Raw genomic sequence first — 22401 nt, 5'->3', positions numbered from 1 at the left:
AACGGAGGTTCTGTGTGATTTTAAGCAGATGGATGATACTAAATTGTTAACCGGTAAATAAATGAAATACTCCCACGAACCATTATTTACACCCCTTAAAATACATATGACATTTTTATCCGTGACAAGTTTATCGATAACAAATAATTTATATACATTTGAATGTCATCATTCAACTGTAGAAATAGTTTAAGTGCAGTTCTTATCTAGGCACATCCATGATATCCGCGATGCAGCATTGTGTTTGCGGCTCACTCTAAACATGTATCCTATCTATACAGAGACACCTTCCTCCGCGTGAAGTTGGAATGAACTTGCACTCTAACTGCTGATTTGCCATTTCGAAAGTGATGCATTGGATTGCGGATAAGCAGGATATATACCCATAATAACTAGTGAGTAAATATCAACAAATAATATAGTGAATTAAAATCAGTGTCAAAGGCAATCAGTAGTAGTGAGTTGAAATAAATCAATGTCAATCAATAAGCAAACAAATAATTAGTGATTTAAAATCAGTGTCAAAGGCAATCAGTTAGTCGTGAGTTGAAATCAATCAATGTCAGTCAATAAGCAGTGAGCTGAAATCAATCAATGTCAGTCAATAAGCAGTGAGTTGATACCAATGGAAATCAACAACCAGTGAGTTGATATCATGTTCATATTACAATGTGAGTTGATATCATGAAAATGAACACCGATTTCGTTATGCAGTTCAGTTTATAGTATAACCCACCTCACTAATCCATTAAAACAACATGAGTCTACCTCGGCGAAACATCAAAGGATTTTCACTGTAATACCAAATGTCGTCTTAAGGGGAAGACACCTAATCCTGATTCGATTATTGCAAGACTGTTTGAAAAACAGCTTCATTGTGGTTTCAAGAGTACACATCTGCCATATACAATTCAGTGTTCCATTTTACAGTTCAGTGACTATACAAACAATAGAGATACATAAACCATACCAAAGGGACAACGGGACTCATGTCAGAGATGAAATGACTGCAACTTAGCGCAATGAAACTCATGTAATACAGAGTGTGAATAAACGATGTATAAAGAAATCATCAAATTATTTTTATTTTCATTTCGTCTTGATAAGATGTTAAAATATGCCTTGTAAGATTTGTGCGGCGATCTACTTCTGGGAACCATTTCCCCTCCCACTTGAAGTTGTTTACAGGAGAAAACAACATCATTTGAAGAAAGTCCATATTGAATTATCCAAAGATGGTGTCTAATCATTTTCAATTAAGACAATTCTGGCAGTGAAATGAAAATTTCTGCGGGAAAAAAAAATTCTGCCAGAAATTTCTGCGGTAAAAAAAAATCTGCCAGAAATTTCTGCGGAAAAAATTAATTCTGCCAGTAATTTCTGCAGAAATGCATTTTCAGAGCCCATTTGTGAGCTTATGAACACGTGAGCGCACTGGCACATGAACTTTTTGGGTTCATCTCCTCGAGATCTTTCCAATGATATAAATTATGTCTTTGTAGCTCGCTTCCTTCTGTGTGTCTCAAGTTAGGACTCGCTGGCCATTCCTAAGTTGTCCCACCCGGCCTTTCAAAATTCCAGCAATATCACGGCGGGGGACACCAGAAATGGGCTTCACACATTGTGACCCATGTGGGGAATCGAACCCGGGTCTTCGGCATGACGAGTGAACGCTTTAACCACTAGGCTACCCAACCGCCCCGATAAAAGCATAGTGGAGTACAAATGAGTGGGTTGATGCCTTGTTGACGTATGTTGGATTGAAAACAGTCTTCATTGAGTCAGGATAAATATATATCTTCATATTTACACAATGCATTCAGGTGGATATTGAAACGATGATTAAGCGTTTGTGAAGTGGTAATTTAGACCTAACTGTTTCAGGTTCTGTTATCTGAGACCATCCACTCTCTAGGACTGTGTGCCCTCGTCTTCTTGATCCTACCCATGTATGACGTCATATCTGGAGTGCTTCTCCTGAGTGCCACAAACATTCTGCCCTCCCTTCTTCTGACTACATGTTCTGGACACATGTACGGGGATTCCAAAGTAATGGCTGTGTTGAAGAAAGGTTTGGATGTCTTTGCGCTCATTTGCCAAACTTCAGTAGTCCTGTTAATCCTACCATCGATAGACTCAACACAGCGCCTGGCAAATACAACAGACAAAGTTGTCTTCGTGACTGTTTTTTTTCTCTCACTTCCATAAAATGTTGGGAGACATTTGTAGACGGTCATATTGCCGATCTCAATACCCAGGGTTTGCCAGAGAAGGGCAATTACAATAACCGCTTCATGAACAAAATACTGAAGATCCGCTTTGAACTGCAAGAAGGAAGATGCACGGTGGCGATGGTGGCAGGAGTATGGAAAGTCATGATCACTGTTGCAGCAGTTTACTTGATGATGTATTTGAAGGGAGTTGATCTCAAGAACAGTTACAAGGCACTATTCGTTTTTACGGAACTACACGAAGACATTCCCACATTGTCTGCCCTGTTAGCTGTAACTATTGGTGGCTTCGTAGCCTACCTTACAGCATACACAGCCTGTAAGTTACAGATGCAGATAATGTCCTTCTCTGTACCTATCGTTTTATCCATCCTCGTTACACTAGGGATTTTGGCTGGTGACTGCCATTACGATGACACTGGTTTTATCCAACACATATGCCAATACACAGAAAAGTGTGACACATCACAGTACGTGTACTATCTGGGGATATCATGGTCTGTGTCACTGCTATGGATCTCACGGCACATCTGGTTTCCAAGGCAACGTCGTCTGCAGGACTATGAAAGGTAATACTTTGGGTTGTTTTGTAAATGAACTGGAGTCTGGGTAGAAAACACCTTCCCAGCGTTAGAGTCGACTGAATGGTCGGACTGTATTACGCAGTGTCTAAAGCCTCATTTACATGCACACATTTACTCCTGTAAGTATATTTACTTATGGAGTAAATTAACTTACAGGAGTAAAAGTATATTTACTTTCTGTTCACATGGAAATTTAACCAACAGGAGTATATCAGATTTGCATACCACCCAGACACCTGGTTTTGAAGAAGTTTGGTCATTTAATGTTCAGACACAAAATGAATAGGCTGTTGATTTTAAAACACACAGGAGATCTGCAGTATTCGTTAACTACATGACTTGTCCAAGGTCTAACAAAGGACAAAAATGATTGGAAAAAGACCCGTTCACGAACCTGGTGGACAGACATTGTGCAAGGCACCTTTGATGATGACCAGTAGGTAGAGCATTTTCGAATGACTAAAGAAACGTTTGCTGAACTGGGACCCTCATTATTAAAGACTTGCAGCAGCGACCTGAATCAGTTCAATATCGAAACGTGTAAACCCCTTGTCGTAACGATTTGAAGTAGCTTACGATGTGTCGCGAAAATTGGAACATACCCTATTTGTCACGACTGATCGCATGCTACAAGTTCTTTACTACACATCGTACCATGTAAAGGCACCTTTATCATTGTATCTTTACAGTGGTACTTGTATTTTATGGCTATAATTATCCTAGTAACATCTTCAACGCAATGGTGTAGTGGATACGGCATCTGTCTTGCACATCAAAGACCCGGGTATGAAAACGAAATTCAGTTTTTATTTGTCTGTCCATCTTACATAGATTTACGTAAACAATATGACCCTGAACGTTGCCTCTCCAAGTCACCTACTGTAGCATTTAAACAATTCCTGAATGTTACCTCTCCAAGTCACGTACTGTAGCATTTAAACAAACCCTCAATGTTACCTCTCCAAGTCACCTACTGTAGCATTAAACAAACCCTGAATGTTGCCTCTCCAAGTCACCTACTGTAGCATTTAAACAATTCCTGAATGTTGCCTCTCCAAGTCACCCACTGTAGCATCTAAACAATTCCTGAATGTTGCCTCTCCAAGTCACCACTGTAGCATTTAAACAATTCCTGAATGTTGCCTCTCCAAGTCACCTACTGTAGCATTAAACAAACCCTGAATGTTGCCTCTCCAAGTCACCTACTGTAGCATTCAAACAATTCCTGAATGTTGCCTCTCCAAGTCACCCACTGTAGCATTTAAACAATTCCTGAATGTTGCCTCTCCAAGTCGTCTACTGTAGCATTAAACAATTCCTGAATGTTGCCTCTCCAAGTCACCTACTGTAGCATTTAAACAATTCCTGAATGTTGCCTCTCCAAGTCACCCACTGTAGCATCTAAACAATTCCTGAATGTTGCCTCTCCAAGTCACCTACTGTAGCATTTAAACAAACCCTGAATGTTGCCTCTCCAAGTCACCTACTGTAGCATTTAAACAAACCCTGAATGTTGCCTCTCCAAGTCACCTACTGTAGCATTTAAACAAACCCTGAATGTTGCCTCTCCAAGTCACCTACTGTAGCACTTAAACAATTCCTGAATGTTGCCTCTCCAAGTCACCTACTGTAGCATTAAACAATTCCTGAATGTTGCCTCTCCAAGTCACCTACTGTAGCATTTAAACAATTCCTGAATGTTGCCTCTCCAAGTCACCTACTGTAGCATTTAAACAATTCCTGAATGTTGCCTCTCCAAGTCACCTACTGTAGCATCTAAACAATTCCTGAATGTTGCCTCTCCAAGTCATCTACTGTATCATTTAAACAAACCCTGTCTACTTATGACAACTGTACTAACTTAAAACCATCACAATACATCTAAAATGCAATGTCTAAGCTTGATATTCTGTCAAAATCATCTCTGTATTCAAACAGTATGTGATTGTATAATACATGCAACTCTAATGTATATGGGCCGGAGGCCTAAAATACAATAAACATCTTTGACTTTGACACCCGGGCTGGAACATCTGAGTGCTATCCTTGAACAAGGTACCCCCGTCCACAATGTCCCAGTCCACCCAGCTGTAAAATGGATACCCATGAGACTGACAATGTGAGCCATTTGTTCTTTAAGCACCTAACACGCAGCGAGGCTGTATGGTCCCCAAGGAGTTGAGAAAGTATCGGAAGGTACAATGGTGTCCAATGACAGGGATAGTAATGTACGCAGCACACTGTGCTTGCAGAAGGCACGGATATGACATATTAGCGACTATTACGTACTGATGTGCGATATTTTATGCATGAAACGTGATAGATATGCATCATAACCTCTCATGGCACAGGTGGAATTGTTTTTAAACAATCAGACTGTACAATCCACAGGCCCGTTAGAAGAACTACACGTAGAAGAAATTACTAATCGCTCTATTTACAGGAAAGGTAAAGACAATTTGAACAATGGAGATAAAATGTAAAATCTTTAAATGAACTCCTAAAACTGATACTGCTGTCAAACTGACTTAATGCTAGGTTTACACCATGTTCCCGGAGGCCACGACAGCCCCGTTTCACCGAAACGTAGTGAAACGGGGACAAAACGGGATGGACGTGAGACAACGTAGGGAGACTGACAGTCCGTGATTGCCGTGGATGCGGTGCCAGATTTTTTAAACTGTTAAAAATTTTGCCATGGCAGTCATGGTACTAATGAGAAACGTAGTAGGCTGTTAATGAGAAACCTAGTAGGCTGTTAATGAGAAACCTAGTAGGCTGTTAATGAGAAACCCAGTAGGCTGTTAATGAGAAACCTAGTAGGCTGTTAATGAGAAACGTAGTAGGCTGTAGTGAAATGGAGGGAACGCAACAAAACGTGACAGCACGTAATAGGCCGTAACAAAACTTGTAGACGGTCCGTAGCGGCACGGGAGTCTTGTGTATTCCCCAGCATTTCACGGTCCTTTAAAGTTTTGTCACGTTCGGCCACGTTTGTTTGGCGTTTTGTCACGGTTGTTTCACCCTTGCTGCCCATTTTGTCCCGGTTCTCACGGCAAGCTAAAGTACTGTCGGAAATGCTAGAAAAATGCTTTTTAACCTTAATACTTTGACAATGGTGATAAATGTACTATGTTGTCAATACATCAACTCGCCTATAGTGTACCTAATATTTATTTCAATCGATTTAACATTTCCATGCATTTAAAGGACAGTTTACAGGAGAGAATTTGATACCAAAACAACAACTCAAGATTTTTTCAGAGTTTAACATGAGAAATCTGAAATAGTCTTTACATTTATGCTAATAATACAGGTGGTGCAAAAATATAAATTCACGTTTTTTCTTAAACAAATAAAATGTTGAATGTTTGTGTTACTTGACTGAATTATCGTTTCTTTATTGAAGAAAAATTAATATAAATGTTAAGTCTTAATAAATAAGTTTCCCGTCATGCATGCACATCTTTATCACAGCGTTCACTATGGCCAACTATTTGCAGTCGATTGTTGCAAAGGTTTATGAGTTTTTTGTGCTTGAGAAAGACAGAGGTAAACCTTTCATTAGTTTAGAAAGGGTTTATTACAGAACTTGTAGAGCTGTTGGTATGTCTTTACCGACAAGTTTACAATATTGTAAACAAATCAGACAAGACAGGGACAGTCTCAAAGCAAAACTGGGACGCTATACCAGTGACTTCGTTAAATTTTTGGCCAATGTTCACAACTGGATTAAACTGACCGAACTACATCCATATTTTTGCAAAGAAATATACTAATGACATGCAAAACATTTATTAAAACGTTGTACATTTCTACAATCAATCGAGAAAATAACATAAGTGATGGGATTCTTTCTCATGCACAATAATTCGTACACACACACACACATATATATATAGGTGTTGTTGGTGTGCGCAATGTGGATATCACATGAACCCTTACATAATCAATACGTATACTATACGTACAGATATTCAACGCTATGAAGAGAAAGATGTATTGAGATGACCCCTCACCCGAGCTTGTGCTCAGGTGTCAATTTCACCTGTCGATACCGTGCATGCTGATGACATAACACAGGCAGTTAATGTTTGTGTCAAATAAAGTGCCACTACCCATTATTTTTCTAAGTTTTTGATATTTTCATCAGTAAAAACACATTTTAGGGCATGTCTCAGAAGTTATTCCCTCGGTCTACATTAGGTAGATGTTTCTTAAAGTGATATTTGTTATTTAAGTAACTGTAATATCTCTGATTTTTACATAAAAGTCAAAAAGCATTTTTCTAGCATTTCCGACAGTACTTTAGGTCGTATGGTAGCCGATTCGTCCCGTTCCATCACGACGCATTCAGGCGTGTGACGGTTTATAGGGCCAGCGAGATACGGCACGTTGCTTTCTCTGTCATTCCCTCTCTGCAGCTGATGCTGGCCTTTTTGCTGACTCAAGGACACGATGTATGCCCCCAGCAAGCATACGAACACAAAATCTTCTTCATCTTGGGGGTTCATTCTGCTCTTGTCTCTGTGCATATAATGGCTGCTATTGGGTGGCATTATTTTTATACCGTGGGCACAACCGTGCTCCAAAGCTGACGTTCATCCGTACAAAATCTTGACAGAACGCGCGAAACGTATCAAAACCTTGATTAAAACGTGAGAAACGTGATGGAACCCATCAGAAAGTGACAGGCCGATAGGAAACGTAATGGCATCCGTAGTGGACTGCCGTAGTGCGCCTTTCAGCTTCCGGGACTCACCAGCCCGTTTATCCTAACGGATAAACATTTGAAGATAGGATGCAATTCATTTACTTACAGGAGTAAATGAAAAGTGTCATTTACAAGGTCAATTTGCTCTTGGAGTAAAGTACTCCAGGAGTAAATATGCTTTTACTTTACCTCCAGAGCAGGTGTAAATTTACTCCAGGAGTATAAATACTTACGTGAGTAAATTCGTTTTGTGACTTTTACATGGTCAATTTACTTACCGTAAGTAAATTTACTCAATAAGCAAATATACTCCTGTAAGTAAATGTGTGCATGTAAAAGCGGCTTAAGATACTCATGGGTCATGATAGCCGTAATATAGATGGTAGCTCATGATTTCATTCATCTTTTCTCTGGTCCAGTGTTTTGGCTGGTTTAATCCTGCCGATTGTCCAATACGCTGTCAAACAACATTATGCTTCCAGAGTGCATTTACATTTCTGAATATTTCTTTATACACAAATAACATGCTGCAAATCAAAATATTTTGACAATGTCTTTCCAGACTGTTCATCAACCCATTTTATTGTGGGATTCTGACTTGTGAAAACCTTGTCCTGAACCGTCGTCGTCACAATGAAAGTGTCACATATATCTGTGATGACCAACAAGAACACTTCTTCATAGTCAAGCCCGGAAGTGCCAAGCAACATTCAAGCTCTTCAACCCAACAGCATGCCGAGATTCCCTGCATCTACGCATGCGCAACTATGTGGCACGAGACCAAGACGGAAATGACTCAGCTATTGAAATCTTTGTTCAGGTAGTTATAAATTGTTGTGAGTTAGTGAGTGAGTTTGGTTCCAGCCACTTCTGCCATTATGTCATTCATGTCACAGCCTTTTTTTTAGTATTGGCTTTGACCCAGACATTTAATATGGTCCTTCTTGGTGCTACTAAACCTTGGATTACCTTGAATGTATCTAGGATTTGAACTCACGATCATTGAATTCTGGATGCTGCAAATTGCGAATTATGTAAAATAACATCTTTCGTCTAATCCACTTTTGTCCTGAAAATAAATTTGTAATCGTACATGAGTTTAGAACCTGATTGTAGTCTAAGTGTGAAGGTCATAGCGAATATTGTTTGTTGTGTCCCTAGGCTGGACAGAGATCAGGCCTTGAGAGAACAATGTGCAGTCCTTCGTAACATGGTGGGCGAGAGAGACAGGTTCAACTATCAGGGTAAGCTTCTTCAGTGCAAAAACATGTTGGTAAAGATAACACGCTGACAGTCTGGACGATCTCAGTGACAATACGATATGTTTGACCTTTACATTCAAATTGATTTTAATGCCATGAAATCTCCAGGTATCATAAATTTGAACCAAAACCCCCAAAGTCTGTCTCCATTTCACCGTACCCATGAAGATCCGGTTTGTCTTCAGCCATCCATGCTTGTCATAAGAGGCGACTAACGGGATCGAGTGGCCAGGCTCGCTGACATGGTTGCCACATGTCATCTTATCCTAATTTCGTTGATCGATGCTCATGCTGTTGATCACTGGATTGCCAAACAAATCCATACATCCTTCATTAGTACATGAACGACTAAAAGTAATCGGTCGGACTTCAGATGGAGAAACCCATGGTGGTTCTTGGTAAGAAAGCAGGTCCACGGCAAACCATTCCTGTCATAAGAGACGTTCGTCTGGTTCGGCGATTGTGGTTGATTGTTCGTCACGGTATCCAGGTTGCGTGGTTCCATGTCCATGATGACTGAGTTGTCTGGTCTCGATTTACAGAGCGTCATCACAGACATAAATACTGTTGAGTGCAACAAAACCAACAGCATGGCTAATTGTCACAGACACATGTATAATATATATTTGGAAAAGTTTCAAGAAATCTTTTGCATAGATTCCATTAAGGAGAAATCTCTGAATGGAAATGTCACGGAAATAGGAACAACAACCTTTTAATTCCGTAATCAAATGATTCAAGTGATTTCTCCGACTTGAACCATACACATTTATGGTTCACGTAAGTATCATTTCTCTTATAGATGGGGCGATGGGGTAGCCTAATGGTTAAAGCGTTGGCTCGTCACGCCGAAGACCCGGGTTCGAATCCCCACATGGGCACAATGCGTGAAGCCCATTTCTGGTGTTCCCCGCCGTGATGTTGCTGGAATATTGCTAAAAGCGGCGTAAAACCAAACTCAGTCAGTCAGTCAGTCTCTTATAGATCTTACACAATGACCTATATATCAGCTGTGCTTTACTTAAAATGTTTAGAATGACCATTTAATACCTGAATCAACTGCAACAATATCAGCGTGATGCATCGTAAGGGTTTAAAGTGAATGAATCTCTCACCCACTCAGTGTTATGACAAACATAACTGCTTTGTTATGATTCAGAATTGAAAAACCTCACAGCTTTTAAAAGAAACATTTTTGTTCCAGCTCATATATTTTTTGATGATTCTCTGGAAATAAACGACGATGACAAATGGCAGGCTAATGTGTTTGTAAGAACGTTAGTCAAGATCATGAAGGAGGCGTGCAGGTAGGACTCTTAACTGTAGAATCACAGAAGGATATTTGACGTCTATAACTCGTTAGACACTTACTTAAAATATGTTTAGTGAAGTGAGTGAGTTAAGATTTATAGTCACATCGGCAATATCTCAGCCATATCGTGACATTACAAAGATAGTGAGAGTGAGTGAGTTGAGATTTACAGTCACATCGGCAATATTTCAGCCATGTCGTGACTAAAACAAGTTTTAAATACACCATAAATGGAAATTATAAAAAAGCCTGTCAACGAAGGAGAGTGAAAATAACTACAATTGTTAACTACAGAAGACGGGGTGCAAGTTTATTAAATGACCATTGAAACTCTCGCGAAAAGGGGTGAAAATGTTTGTCTATATCAATCCCCAAGTTTCTTCAGAAATGAGCCAAGCTCGTTTTTTAATTGGGTGAGTCAATTTGTGAGTAGGGTAGAACCACAGCAAAGTGTCGGGGTACTGAGAAAACATGCATTGATTAAGTGTAAGTGAGTGAGTTTAGTTTTACGCCGCACCCAGCAATATTCCAGCTATATGGCGGCGGTCTGTAAATAATCGAGTCTGGACCAGACAATTCAGTGATCAACAGCATGAGCATCGGTCTGCGCAATTGGGAACCGATGACATGTGTCAACCAAGTCAGCGAGCCTGACCAGCCGATCCCGTTAGTCGCCTTAGTGAGTGAACTGGGGTGTAGGTGAAATGAGAGTGTACGGGTTATGGGTGTGAACCGATCACCATACTAGGAACCATGGGGACTTAAAAATATATTCATACAAATAATGGTTGTCACCCCCCTCCCCACCCCAACCCCCCACACACCCTCTCCAATAATTTTTTTTGAAGGGGTTGACAACCATTATTGGCATGAGTATATGTTTACTTAGGTGGACATGGTGTGAATGGTAACGATAGCATTAAGTTTATGAGTTCGCGTCATATAGTTCTCCGTATCCCTATCAAGTTTTTAAAATTTAATTTAATAGTCTGTGAACTCGTTTGTCATAATCTACTCTAGTTTTAATGTTCGTTTATCAGTGAACGGGTGAATGGAGTGACTGGGTGAGTTAAGATTTCAAGTCAAATCGGCAATATTTCAGCCATATCGTGACTAAATCAAATATATAGTAATTGAAAGTAAATTTTAAAAAGCTGTTAACGAAGGACAGTAAAACAACTAGATCATCACAGATATACATTTAAAACTAGTATTTAAGTCTAAAATATCTTAACTATAAAGGACAATGCAATATAAAAGCAGGCTATAGATTGCCAACAACTGAAGGTAGATCACCATGCTACGGACCGGGGTGAATGGAAGATAGCAGAACTTCACAGGCAGCTTGGGTTGTGTACTTGCACGGGAGTCTTCTTTCTACAGAATAAAAACATAAACAGCAAAGATTGCTGGCCGAGTCGGGCTGGCTAGGCTCACTATCAGTTCCGGACATTCTACTATTGAGGCCGCGTCCATAGTCTACTGAACAGAGCTTCTGGCCAGAGAGTGGAAAATCGCTGCCCCGTGTTTGACATTTAAGGGACAACACAGGGACGGTTAGGCTCGAAGTTGTATACTGTATCTAAGTGGGCTATCACTACGAAACATAGTCTGGACGCAGGCAGATAAACGCACATACGTGCATGCTCCATAACTGCCATAATCTTGAACGTGACGTTGAACTTTTCCCTAGCTCTGTTCACCGGAGGTACCATCTGCACGATCCCTACAAAGTCATCACTCCGTACGGGGCCCAGCTCATCTGGGAGATGCCAGGAGGGAATCTCTTATATGTGCACCTGAAAGATAAAAACAAGATCCGACATAGGAAGAGATGGTCACAGGTAACTACCACGCTTTCAATCATATCTGCCAGAGTTAATCGTGAATAGAGGCGACAAAACCCTTTTCACATTCATAAGTAATCTCTGCCAAAAGCAGAGTCGATTGTACAATTGTGACTATATCATGAGCAGATATTTGTTTCAGTGGTATTACAGCTGTATGATGTTGTTTGTAAACAAATCGGGTCTGAACCAGACAATCCAGTGATGGACACCATGCGAAACTCACAGAGCATGAGTTTATGAGTGAGTGAATATTTATCGCCACATCGGCAATGTCTTAGCCATATCGTGACGAAAACAATTTATTCAATAAAGATGAAAACATTTTGAAGATTAAAATCTGTCGACGATGGACAGATACTAAGACCGTGGGGACTTACATTGCCTTTGCTACCTGCATGGTCCTTAAATGGTAAGTTAAAATTTACTTTGGAAGTTTTGGGACTTTCGTACCCTCTCAGGAGGGCAATAATTTTACGATACTTTAACCCCTTTGTGGATACAGCCACTAACAATCGCAGTTGCTAATTTATACTAACATTTATAATAAAATACCATTTATGTATTCACAAACATATTGTTCAAAATTTATCTAATAATTCTATTTCTTTAAAAAAATATTATTAAATAATAATTTACATTATAAAAAAGGTTCTTAATTGTTTTGACACTGAAATATTTGTCCCTTGTGATGGAAAAATCAATACAGTCAAGCAAGACATCCGATGATTGTCACCATGCGATACGATGACAGAGCATGTGTTTATGAATCACTATGCATTCCTTGGACACATCAGGGTCCCAATTGGTGTGTGTGGTCTTGTGCGTAGAGCGCAGGTCACAAATCAGATGAAGTTAAGCAACGTTGGTCACAGAGCGTCTATGGATGTGTGTGACAGTGTTTGACTCCTAAAGGGTTTCTAGACTTCTGTCCTGCCGCACAACGAGACACCATGGGCAAGTGAATTTGTTCAAAATTGCCTCCGTTCACCCAGCAGAAAATGGGTACCCGGTGGTATACGTCATATGACTATTAACCTTCTAGCGCTTCACAGGTAGCTTGGGTTATCCGGGGCAATAATGTCCATCATGTCGTATGCACCTAGATCATGTCGCTTAGAGCATGGAGCTCAGCGCTATATAAGTGGCCAATTATGGTAATGACCGTAGGTTTCTCTTAATTGTAGGGCAGCCAATAACTACATGCTGTGGGTGTTCCCCACAATGATGACGCCTACGAGGGTCGGTCAAAAAGTAGTCGGCCTCAGACCATGATACGAAAGCAGCTGTTATTATGTTTTTTCCTCCACATATTATCTGTCAATCTCAAACAAACTGGTTTTGCTATGTTCCAGCCTCACGTTCCTCATTTTGTATGACTTTGTATCTTGGTAAACCCCCAAAAAAAAAAAAAACAAAGTGCCCAACAAAACAAAACGCAAAATCTTCTGGAAGTGAGTGAGTGAGTGAAAGAGTGAGTGAGTGAGTTAAACATTTAAGTCACATCGGCAATATTTCAGCCATATTGTGACTATATCAAGTTATATTTTAATAATAATTATAGGTAACTCATAAACATCTGTGAACGAAGGACAGTAAAACAACTAGTTTATCACAGATATAGTGAGTGAGTGTGTGAGTTAAAATTTAAAGTCACATCAGCAGTATTTCAGCCATATAGTGACTGAGACAGTTGTACATTTATAAATGAAGAAAAACAAACTGATATAATATACCCACCTGTCTGCAAAGGACAGTAAAACGAAATGGATTTAAAACTAGTAATTAAGTTTAAAACATTTTAAGTATACATGACAAGACAATGTAAACACAGGCTGCAGATTGCCAACAACTGAAGGTAGACCACCATACTGGGCAACAATGGGACATTTGCTTCCTGCATGGACCCTAGCTTGATTTACACCATCCCTTCAGCTGTTAGCAATTTTAGATAATCTAGCTATACGTTAAAATAACATACATACTGTGATTAAAAATAGTAGTAGTTAAAATAACGAAAATACTACGTTTATAAGAATGGCAATTTTAAAGTTACTTTGAATGTTTTGGGACTTACGTACCCTCTCAGGGGGACAATAATTTTACAATACTTCAACCTCTTTTGAAGGTACAGCCACTAACAATCTCAGTTGCGACCTTTGGGCATACCAGAAACTGGATTTGACCTTTGAGTGAGTAAGATAATATTTATAGTCACATCGGCAATATTTCAGCCATATCATGACTTTAACAAATTACAAATTCATAATAAATGCAATTAAATTATAAAACACCCTGTCGACGAAGGACAGTGAAATAATTAGATTATCACAGATAGAGAGTGATTGAATGAGTTAATATTTACAATATTTCACATCGGCAATATTTCAGCCATATCGTGACGGCGAAAAGGTGTGTACTAAGAATAACTATACTTATTTAAAAACATGTCAGCGAAGGACAGTATAACGACTAAATTATCACAAATTGATTAAAACTAATTTAAGTTCAGTGTAAAATGTTAAATCACTTCAAAACAACACAATATAAAATCGGGCTATAGATCGCCAGCAACTGAAGGTAGATCACCATGGGGACTTACTCACAGGTAGAGAATTAAAACTAGCATGTAACCTTATGAACAACACAATAGATAAACAGGGCTATAGATCGCCAGCAACTGAGGGTAGAACACCATGGGGACTTACTCACAGGTAGAGAATTAAAACTAGCATGTAACCTTATGAACAATACAATATATAAACAGGGCTATAGATCGCCAGCAACTGAAGGTAGGTCACCATGAGGACTTACTCACAGATAGAGAATTAAAACTAGCATGTAACCTTATGAACAATACAATATATAAACAGGGCTATAGATCGCCAGCAACTGAAGGTAGGTCACCATGAGGACTTACTCACAGATAGAGAATTAAAACTAGCATGTAACCTTATGAACAACACAATAGATAAACAGGGCTATAGATCGCCAGCAACTGAAGGTAGATCACCATGGGGACTTACTTACAGATAGAGAATTAAAACTAGCATGTAACCTTATGAACAACACAATAGATAAACAGGGCTATAGATCGCCAGCAACTGAGGGTAGATCACCATGGGGACTTACTCACAGATAGAGAATTAAAACTAGCATGTAACCTTATGAACAATACAATATATAAACAGGGCTATAGATCGCCAGCAACTGAAAGTAGGTCGCCATGAGGACTTACTCACAGATAGAGAATTAAAACTAGCATGTAACCTTATGAACAACACAATACATAAACAGGGCTATAGATCGCCAGCAACTGAAGGTAGGTCGCCATGAGGACTAACTCACAGATAGAGAATTTAAACTAGCATGTAACCTTATGAACAACACAATATATAAACAGGGCTATAGATCAGCTGCTTGATTGGCATTTTAGAAGATGATATTTGATGAACATAGAGATTTTTTCTGGGTTACATCTTCTTTTTATTCTCGAGTACAACGTTTCAGGGCTTGTTCTGGCCCCTTCATCAGGTAAAACTGATGTAACCCAGAAAAAATCTCTAGGCCTTTAGATCGTCAGCAACTGATGGTAGGTCACCATACTAGGGACCGTATTTGACCTGTGATCGTTGTTGCTAGGTATAACTCAGCACCGTGCCAATTTACGTGGATTTCACAAATATTGTAAATGTTTAAAACCTTTCCCCCAATAGTAGCTGATGGGCTGAGATAAATAAATAACTGGAATACTGTTCAAAGCGACATTAAGCCAACCAAGCTGAGTACCTTTAATGTCAATTCCGATAGTATTGCAGTCTTTTAGCACATGGATAACCCTGACTTATCAATTTGATTTGACGAACCACACAACTACTGGTCGTTTTTTGCAGGTGCGTCACGCCGAAGATCCAGGTTCGATTCCAGACATGTGTGAAGCCAATTTCTGGTGTCCCCCGCCGGAATATTGCTAAAAACGGCGTAAAACCATACTCACTCACTGTTGCAGGTGATGTACATGTACTTCTTACTGGGGTATCAAATCCTGAAAGATTCTGCTCAAGACATCGCTAAACAAATCAACAAAGACACACCAATGGACAAAAAGCACATCAGCGAAATGATTGACCTGGACACTCAAAGAAAGGTAAGTAATCATGACCCGTAGTCAAAATTCAGTAATTCATGAACGGTAGACTACAACCTTGTGCCATACCCTTGACATTCACTATAGAAGGTTTATGCTCTGAGTATGTTGTGATGAAGAGTTTCGAAGGCGTCAAAGCCAGAGAAAGCTCATCCTGGAATATATAGATATATTTGCGCGTTGATTCCCAAGTTGAAACTGAAAAGTTTACCAGGAAAAGAACTAAAGGAACAAGGTGCGAAACACGTAAGCAAAGAATTTTGATTTAATTAATTATTCTGAAATAAACTAAGTTCAAAAATCAATACAAAGGTATTAGTCTAATGTTTGTCCACTTTTTGTCATACACTTCAAACAATGTTTGTAATAGTCATTGTGCCTTTCAAAACAAAATTAGCACGTGTAAAAGATTTGATGCATATTTTATTTCACTTTCAGAGCAATAATACGTTTATTCTGACACTTGATGGCGACGTAGATTTCTGTCCTGGGGCGGTCAGATCCCTGCTGGAAAAAATGTCAAATGATAATGTTGGTGCGGTCACTGGCAGAATTCATCCCATTGGTTCAGGTATGCCTATTAATAATGCATAACCCCGCTGTCATATTGCTGGAATGAAAGCAGTGTAAAACTAAACTCGCTCGCTATAATGCATAAACGTATGTCAGGTTGTGTAGTTTAATCATATGAATCACAAGGCTGTATTGAAAAGATCATGCATAATTCTCGAGCATTCACAGAACCAGCACATACTCATTTTTGTTAATTGCAGGGCCTCTTGTGTGGTACCAGAAGTTTGAATATGCTATAGGCCACTGGCTACAGAAATCTACTGAGCAAGTGCTGGGGTGCGTCCTCTGTATTCCTGGGTGCTTCTCCCTCCTCAGAGCCTCGGCGTTAATGGATGACAACATTATGAGGACATACACAACACTGCCAACCAAACCTGGACACTTCCTTCAATATGACCAAGGTATTGACACATTTAAGTACTCTGTTTTTTCTCGAAAAATGTACGACGAATGTATTACTTTTCAGAATATGTAAAGCTGCTTTACTATTCCCAGGTGAAGATCGATGGTTGAGCACACTGCTGCTTAAGCAGGGATATCGACTAGACTATGCTGCTGCCGCTGCCGCCTACACGTATGCCCCAGAAGGATTCAATGAGTTCTTTAACCAGAGAAGACGCTGGATTCCTTCCATCCTCGCCAATATTATAGACCTGTTATCGTCATCTGAAGCCATTGTAGCTAGCAACTCCAACGTCAGTTACTTGTACATTATATACCAGACAGCGATGATGGCGGGCACCATCTTAGCACCTGGCTCTGTCATCTTGATGATTGCCGGTGCCATTGAAGCAGTCTTCGCCCCCGGATTGATATATGCTTATCTGATATCTTTGCTAATTCCAACCATCTTTACAATCACTTGCTTTACTGCCTCTACAAAGATTCAGCTAAATCTTGCGACACTATTTAGTGTTATTTATGCCTTCATAATGATGGTTGTCATTGCTCGAACCATTATGATTGCCTTTGAGCAAAGTGCTCTTCATCTGAGGGTGCTGTTTACCATCATTCTTCCTGTTTTGTATATCATGTCTGGGCTGCTCCATTGGAAAGAAAAAGGTTGTTTACCTCATGGACTTTTGTACTTTCTGTGTATTCCATCAACATACATTTTACTGTTAATATATTCACTTTGCAATCTGAACATCGTATCCTGGGGCACTCGCGAGATTCCAGACAGGAAAACAAAGCAGCAGCTGAAGGCTGAAAGGGAAGCTGCACAGAGCGAGAAGAAGGTAGATGGTTTGTTTGCACGTCTTTTCTTCAGTTCCACCTCCATCCAAGAACTCAAACAACTGTTACAGGAGCTAAAACTTAAGTTATCGTCATCAAGCAAAGACAGGCAGGATGCTGTGGCACTTCCGACACAAATGTATCGCAATGTGCCGAAACAGTTAGACCAGTTAGCAGGAAAAGAGCCCCAAAGTCAGTCTTCTTGTGAAAGTGTTGCTACTAGAAGTATAAATGTGTCTGCGGAAGAGCCGCTGCCAGCAGAAGATGAAACAGAAAATGAATTTTACAGAGAAAACCATTGGGCTCATGATCCTGCACTTGGAAATGGACCAGTTCTGACGCTAGTTGGCAAAGAAAAGAATTTCTGGAATGATTTAATTGAAAAGTATTTAAAACCAATAGAACAGGATCCTCTGAAAGAAAACCAAAACAAAACTGAATTAATCGAGCTGAGAAATGTCGTCTGCTTCATGATAGTAATGATGAATGCTCTCTGGATGGCCATCAACCTCATGTTCCAGCTACTCAACGCTGCAGCTTTTAGAATTGAGTACAGACTAAGCGGGCACGTTGTTCAGCTAAACACTGACATCCTTGGACTTCTCTTCACCAGCTTCCTAGCTTTACTTACCATAATCCAGTCCTGTGGGATGCTGTTCTATCGCTGGGAAACGTTCCTTCATCTGATATCAATGGCTTCCCTGAAGGCCTCAAATGAAGAGCAAAGTTACCAACTAATAGAGAAATTGGCAGAAACAACAGAACTTAATTCTGCTTGTGAAGAAGATAAGGAACACATTTACAACAGACTGAGAGATATTGTTACAGGTGGTATGACTGCCGGAACATTGGCCAACAGAAGAAGACTCAAATTATCTGCCACTGCCACACGTTGATCTTGCATCGACGGTTTTTGGAGATTTAGGAACACCCCAGTGCACACGATCCCGGACATAGACTGCTGGACAGAATGTATATAGCTGCATTGATAAAGCAAGGTACCGGTATTTCTGGTGCTTGTGTTGCTGATGATGAAGATGTTAAAAACGTATATACATCCTGATTTAGCACAACGAGCAGAGCGTTAGCTGAAACGAAACATATTTGGAGCTCCCTTCAAGACCGAGAGCAGATACCAGAGTGCATATGTCTTAGTCATAATAAATGGTACTTGGACAACATTGTACAATGTATATAGATTCTAATGGAAGGACATTGTGATTTTTAGCATCCATGTGAGGGATGAGATTTCCGTTTGAAATCAAACATGTTCTATGGGATTGAGTTGCTAAGAAACAATCACCAACAGCAGGTGTACGATGTGGACAAGCATTGTCGTCCATAGCGACTGGCATTGTGTTCAGAGGATGATCATCAAATGTGGTACAACCATCCTGTAAAGGATGCCAGTGATGTACCGTTTTCTGTTCAGATGTTCGTTTGGGTCGTAAGAAGGTCAGGTTTACACTCATGTGACAAGCACCCCCACATCACAATTAATGAACACCTACTAAACAGTACCTGCGCCATGATATTCCGTTGTGCATATGCAGTGTTTGTGAGGCGACAAACACGAGCTCAGCCATCAGTCTTGAACAAAATAAATCGACTTTAGTCTGACCAGGCGACCAGGCGAACCTTTCCCTATGACGTCACATTTAACATTTAAATAAATTTAAATTGTTAAATGCTAAAGCGCAGCGTACCTTTAACCAGAATAAACAAGAGATTTGGAAGTGTTGGAACAATTAGTTCTTGAGATATTTGCTGTCAAACTTTTGAATTATCTCCCCTTTGCTATTTGGCCAAGAGCCTAGAGATTTTTAAGGGGAATATTTTCACCTCGGTGGGCATCTGTGTGATTTTTTTGTAAGCGATTCGGAGCATTGGTTTAGGAGGTATGTTTGGTACAAAAATCGGCGGAATAATAAATAATAATGATAATAATAATAATCCGAACGATTACAATAGGTCTCCTGCCTAGAGGCAAGGAGCCCTAAAAATAAATTATTGGAAGAGTTCTGTTCGAATAATGATTTATGCATATATAATGACGGTTCCAACACATATTTACATCCTTGCACAGGAACTTATTCAGCTCTTGATTTATCAGTTACAGATTCAAACCTACTGAATGAATTTGAATGGTCAGTCCACGATGACCTGTGGATGTGACCTTTTTCAGACAATTTTTAAACCTGTGAATCCATCTGATATTACCCCTTCCTAAGGATGGAACTTTAAAAAGTTAACTGGCATCTATATCAAACTATGTGCTGTAACAGACTTAAACCTGATACCGTAAAAGGATTTCTCTGATGAATTCAATAATATACCTGATGAGTGTATCCCAAAATATTTGCAATTACACACACACGAAAACCATGGTAAAACCAACAATAAGCAAAAAACAGGCTAGGAAGGTACGGAAGAAAGCCAAGCATTATTTCCGTATCAAAAACAGCAAGAATAGAAATCTATTAGTTTTACTTCAGATAATGGGGAAGATTACAACAAAACCTTTTCGATACACGAGTTTCATACAGCTTTCGATCAGGCTCACCATGCTGCTTCAGGAGCTGATGGTATAAATTATCAGCTCCTGAAGCACTTACCAGAATCATGTTTAGAGACGCTCTTACATATTATTGATGACATCTGGACATCTTGAAAATATCCTACTTCATGGCGTGATGCTATAATTGTTCCCATCCCTAAACCTGGACGTGATCATACTGATCCTTCTAACTTCACCAATTTCACTAACTAGCTGCTTTTGCAAGACCAAGGAACCCATGATAAAATAATCGACTTGTTTGGCACTTGGAAACCAATAACTTCATAACAGCTATACAATGAGGTTTCAATAAAAACAGATGTACCATCGATCATTTAGTGCGTTTAGAATCTTTTGTTAAAATGCCATAATTAATAAACAACATGCAGTGTCGATTTTTTTCGATCTAGAAAAAGCACGCGACACTACCTGGAAACATGGTATTTTAAAAGACTTAATTAAATTTGGATGACTTTTTAAATGACAGACAATTTCAAGTCCGTGTGGGTTCCACCCTGTCTGGTCATTATAATTAGGATCACGGTGACCCACAAGGTAGTATTTTGTCTGTCACCTTGTTTAGTATTAAGATCAACAGTTTATCAAAGGTTTTAACAGATTAAGTAGATGAGCTCTCTTTTTTGGATGATTTTAATGTTTCGTGTCGTGGCAAAACTCCAATTTAGTATATTTAAAGGGAGCTGCAGCTATGTTTAAATAGAATCAGTAAATAGTGTTTAGAAAAGGGATTTTTGTTAAAAAATATATACTATATCCATAATTAAATTTAGATGGTAATAGTCCGCTTATGTGGCGCACACATCCAGGCACATTGCCTGCTCACGACGCTATGTACATTACCATCCACGGTCATAGGACACTATTGTACTTTCCGATACTTACCTGTTAGGCGCAATGAACTAAACACTCACATTGCTAGCACATCCTCACGGGTACCCATTTTAAAGCTGGGTGAGACAATGTGAATCTAAGTATCTTGTCCAAGGATACTACGCAAATGTGCCCACCTCGGGACCCGAACCTAGGTGCCTCCACCGGGGATCGAACCCGGGCCTTCAGCGTGATAGGCAGACGCCTAACCACTGCACTCCCGGTACTCCTTTTTAAGTCCTAAAAGAAGCCAAATTCCTGGGAATAATATTTGATCAGCACCTTACCATTTCTTCGCACATCAGAATATTTAAAGAATAAATGCCTGAAGCCACACAATTTACTAAAAGTTGTTTCTAATTCGAAATGGGGAGGGGACCAGTCAACCCTCCTTCATTTGTACAGAGCGCTAATTCGTTCTAAACACGATTACGGCTCCATCGTTTTTGGTGGAGACTGCAAAAGCAAACTAAAACTTTTAGATTCTGTCCACCATCAAGGTCTTAGACTTTGTCTTGGATTTTTCAGAACATCACCTGTTGACAGTCTGTTTGTAATGGCCGATGAACATCTCTTGAACAACGCGGAATAGAACTATCTTTACAATATATCACAAAACTTTTTCAGATGAGTCCAACGGTGCATTCAGCTGCGATTTTCGTCCTCTTTATGGGAATCTGTACAATAACAAGTCTTCTTTAGTTCCGCCTCCAGGAATAAGTATTAAACCTTTCATTACTGCTGCCAATATCGACCTTGAAAATATATCTCCTTTCCGCCTGCTTTCTTTCCCACCTTGACAATTGTTAAGACAGCAGGTAGATCTTACATTAACAAAACTTAAGAATCTTAAACTTTTAATCAAGATTCTTGAATTACATAATGAACTTGCAACTGGCCAATACGACATAGTCTTTTGTTGGTTACCTAGCCACATTGGAATCACCAGTAAAACAATAGCTGATTCTTATGCTAAAGCAGCCCTCAACAAATCACTTCTGATGCCTTACAGTGATGATAAACCTGTTATTAGATAACCAGAAATAC

The 22401-nt window shown here is 39.6% G+C and overlaps 1 protein-coding gene across 1 annotated transcript; it reads left to right on the top strand.

Moving 5' to 3' along the window:
- Window positions 1–1883: 1883 nt before the first annotated feature.
- On the top strand, window positions 1884–19658 carry LOC124291065 (chitin synthase chs-2-like). Its single transcript, XM_046727970.1, has 9 exons — window positions 1884–2800; window positions 8092–8349; window positions 8691–8773; window positions 9996–10098; window positions 11797–11947; window positions 15960–16097; window positions 16536–16668; window positions 16871–17071; window positions 17166–19658. The coding sequence occupies exons 1-9, from the start codon at window positions 2352–2354 to the stop codon at window positions 18800–18802; spliced, it is 3153 nt and encodes a 1050-aa protein (XP_046583926.1). The 5' UTR covers window positions 1884–2351; the 3' UTR covers window positions 18803–19658.
- Window positions 19659–22401: the final 2743 nt, after the last annotated feature.

Source organism: Haliotis rubra, unplaced genomic scaffold (genome assembly GCF_003918875.1).
Source record: "Haliotis rubra isolate DU_JTF1 unplaced genomic scaffold, ASM391887v1 Scf113, whole genome shotgun sequence".
NCBI classification, from domain to species: domain Eukaryota; kingdom Metazoa; phylum Mollusca; class Gastropoda; order Lepetellida; family Haliotidae; genus Haliotis; species Haliotis rubra.
This window is presented reverse-complemented; position numbering and strand designations above follow the sequence as displayed.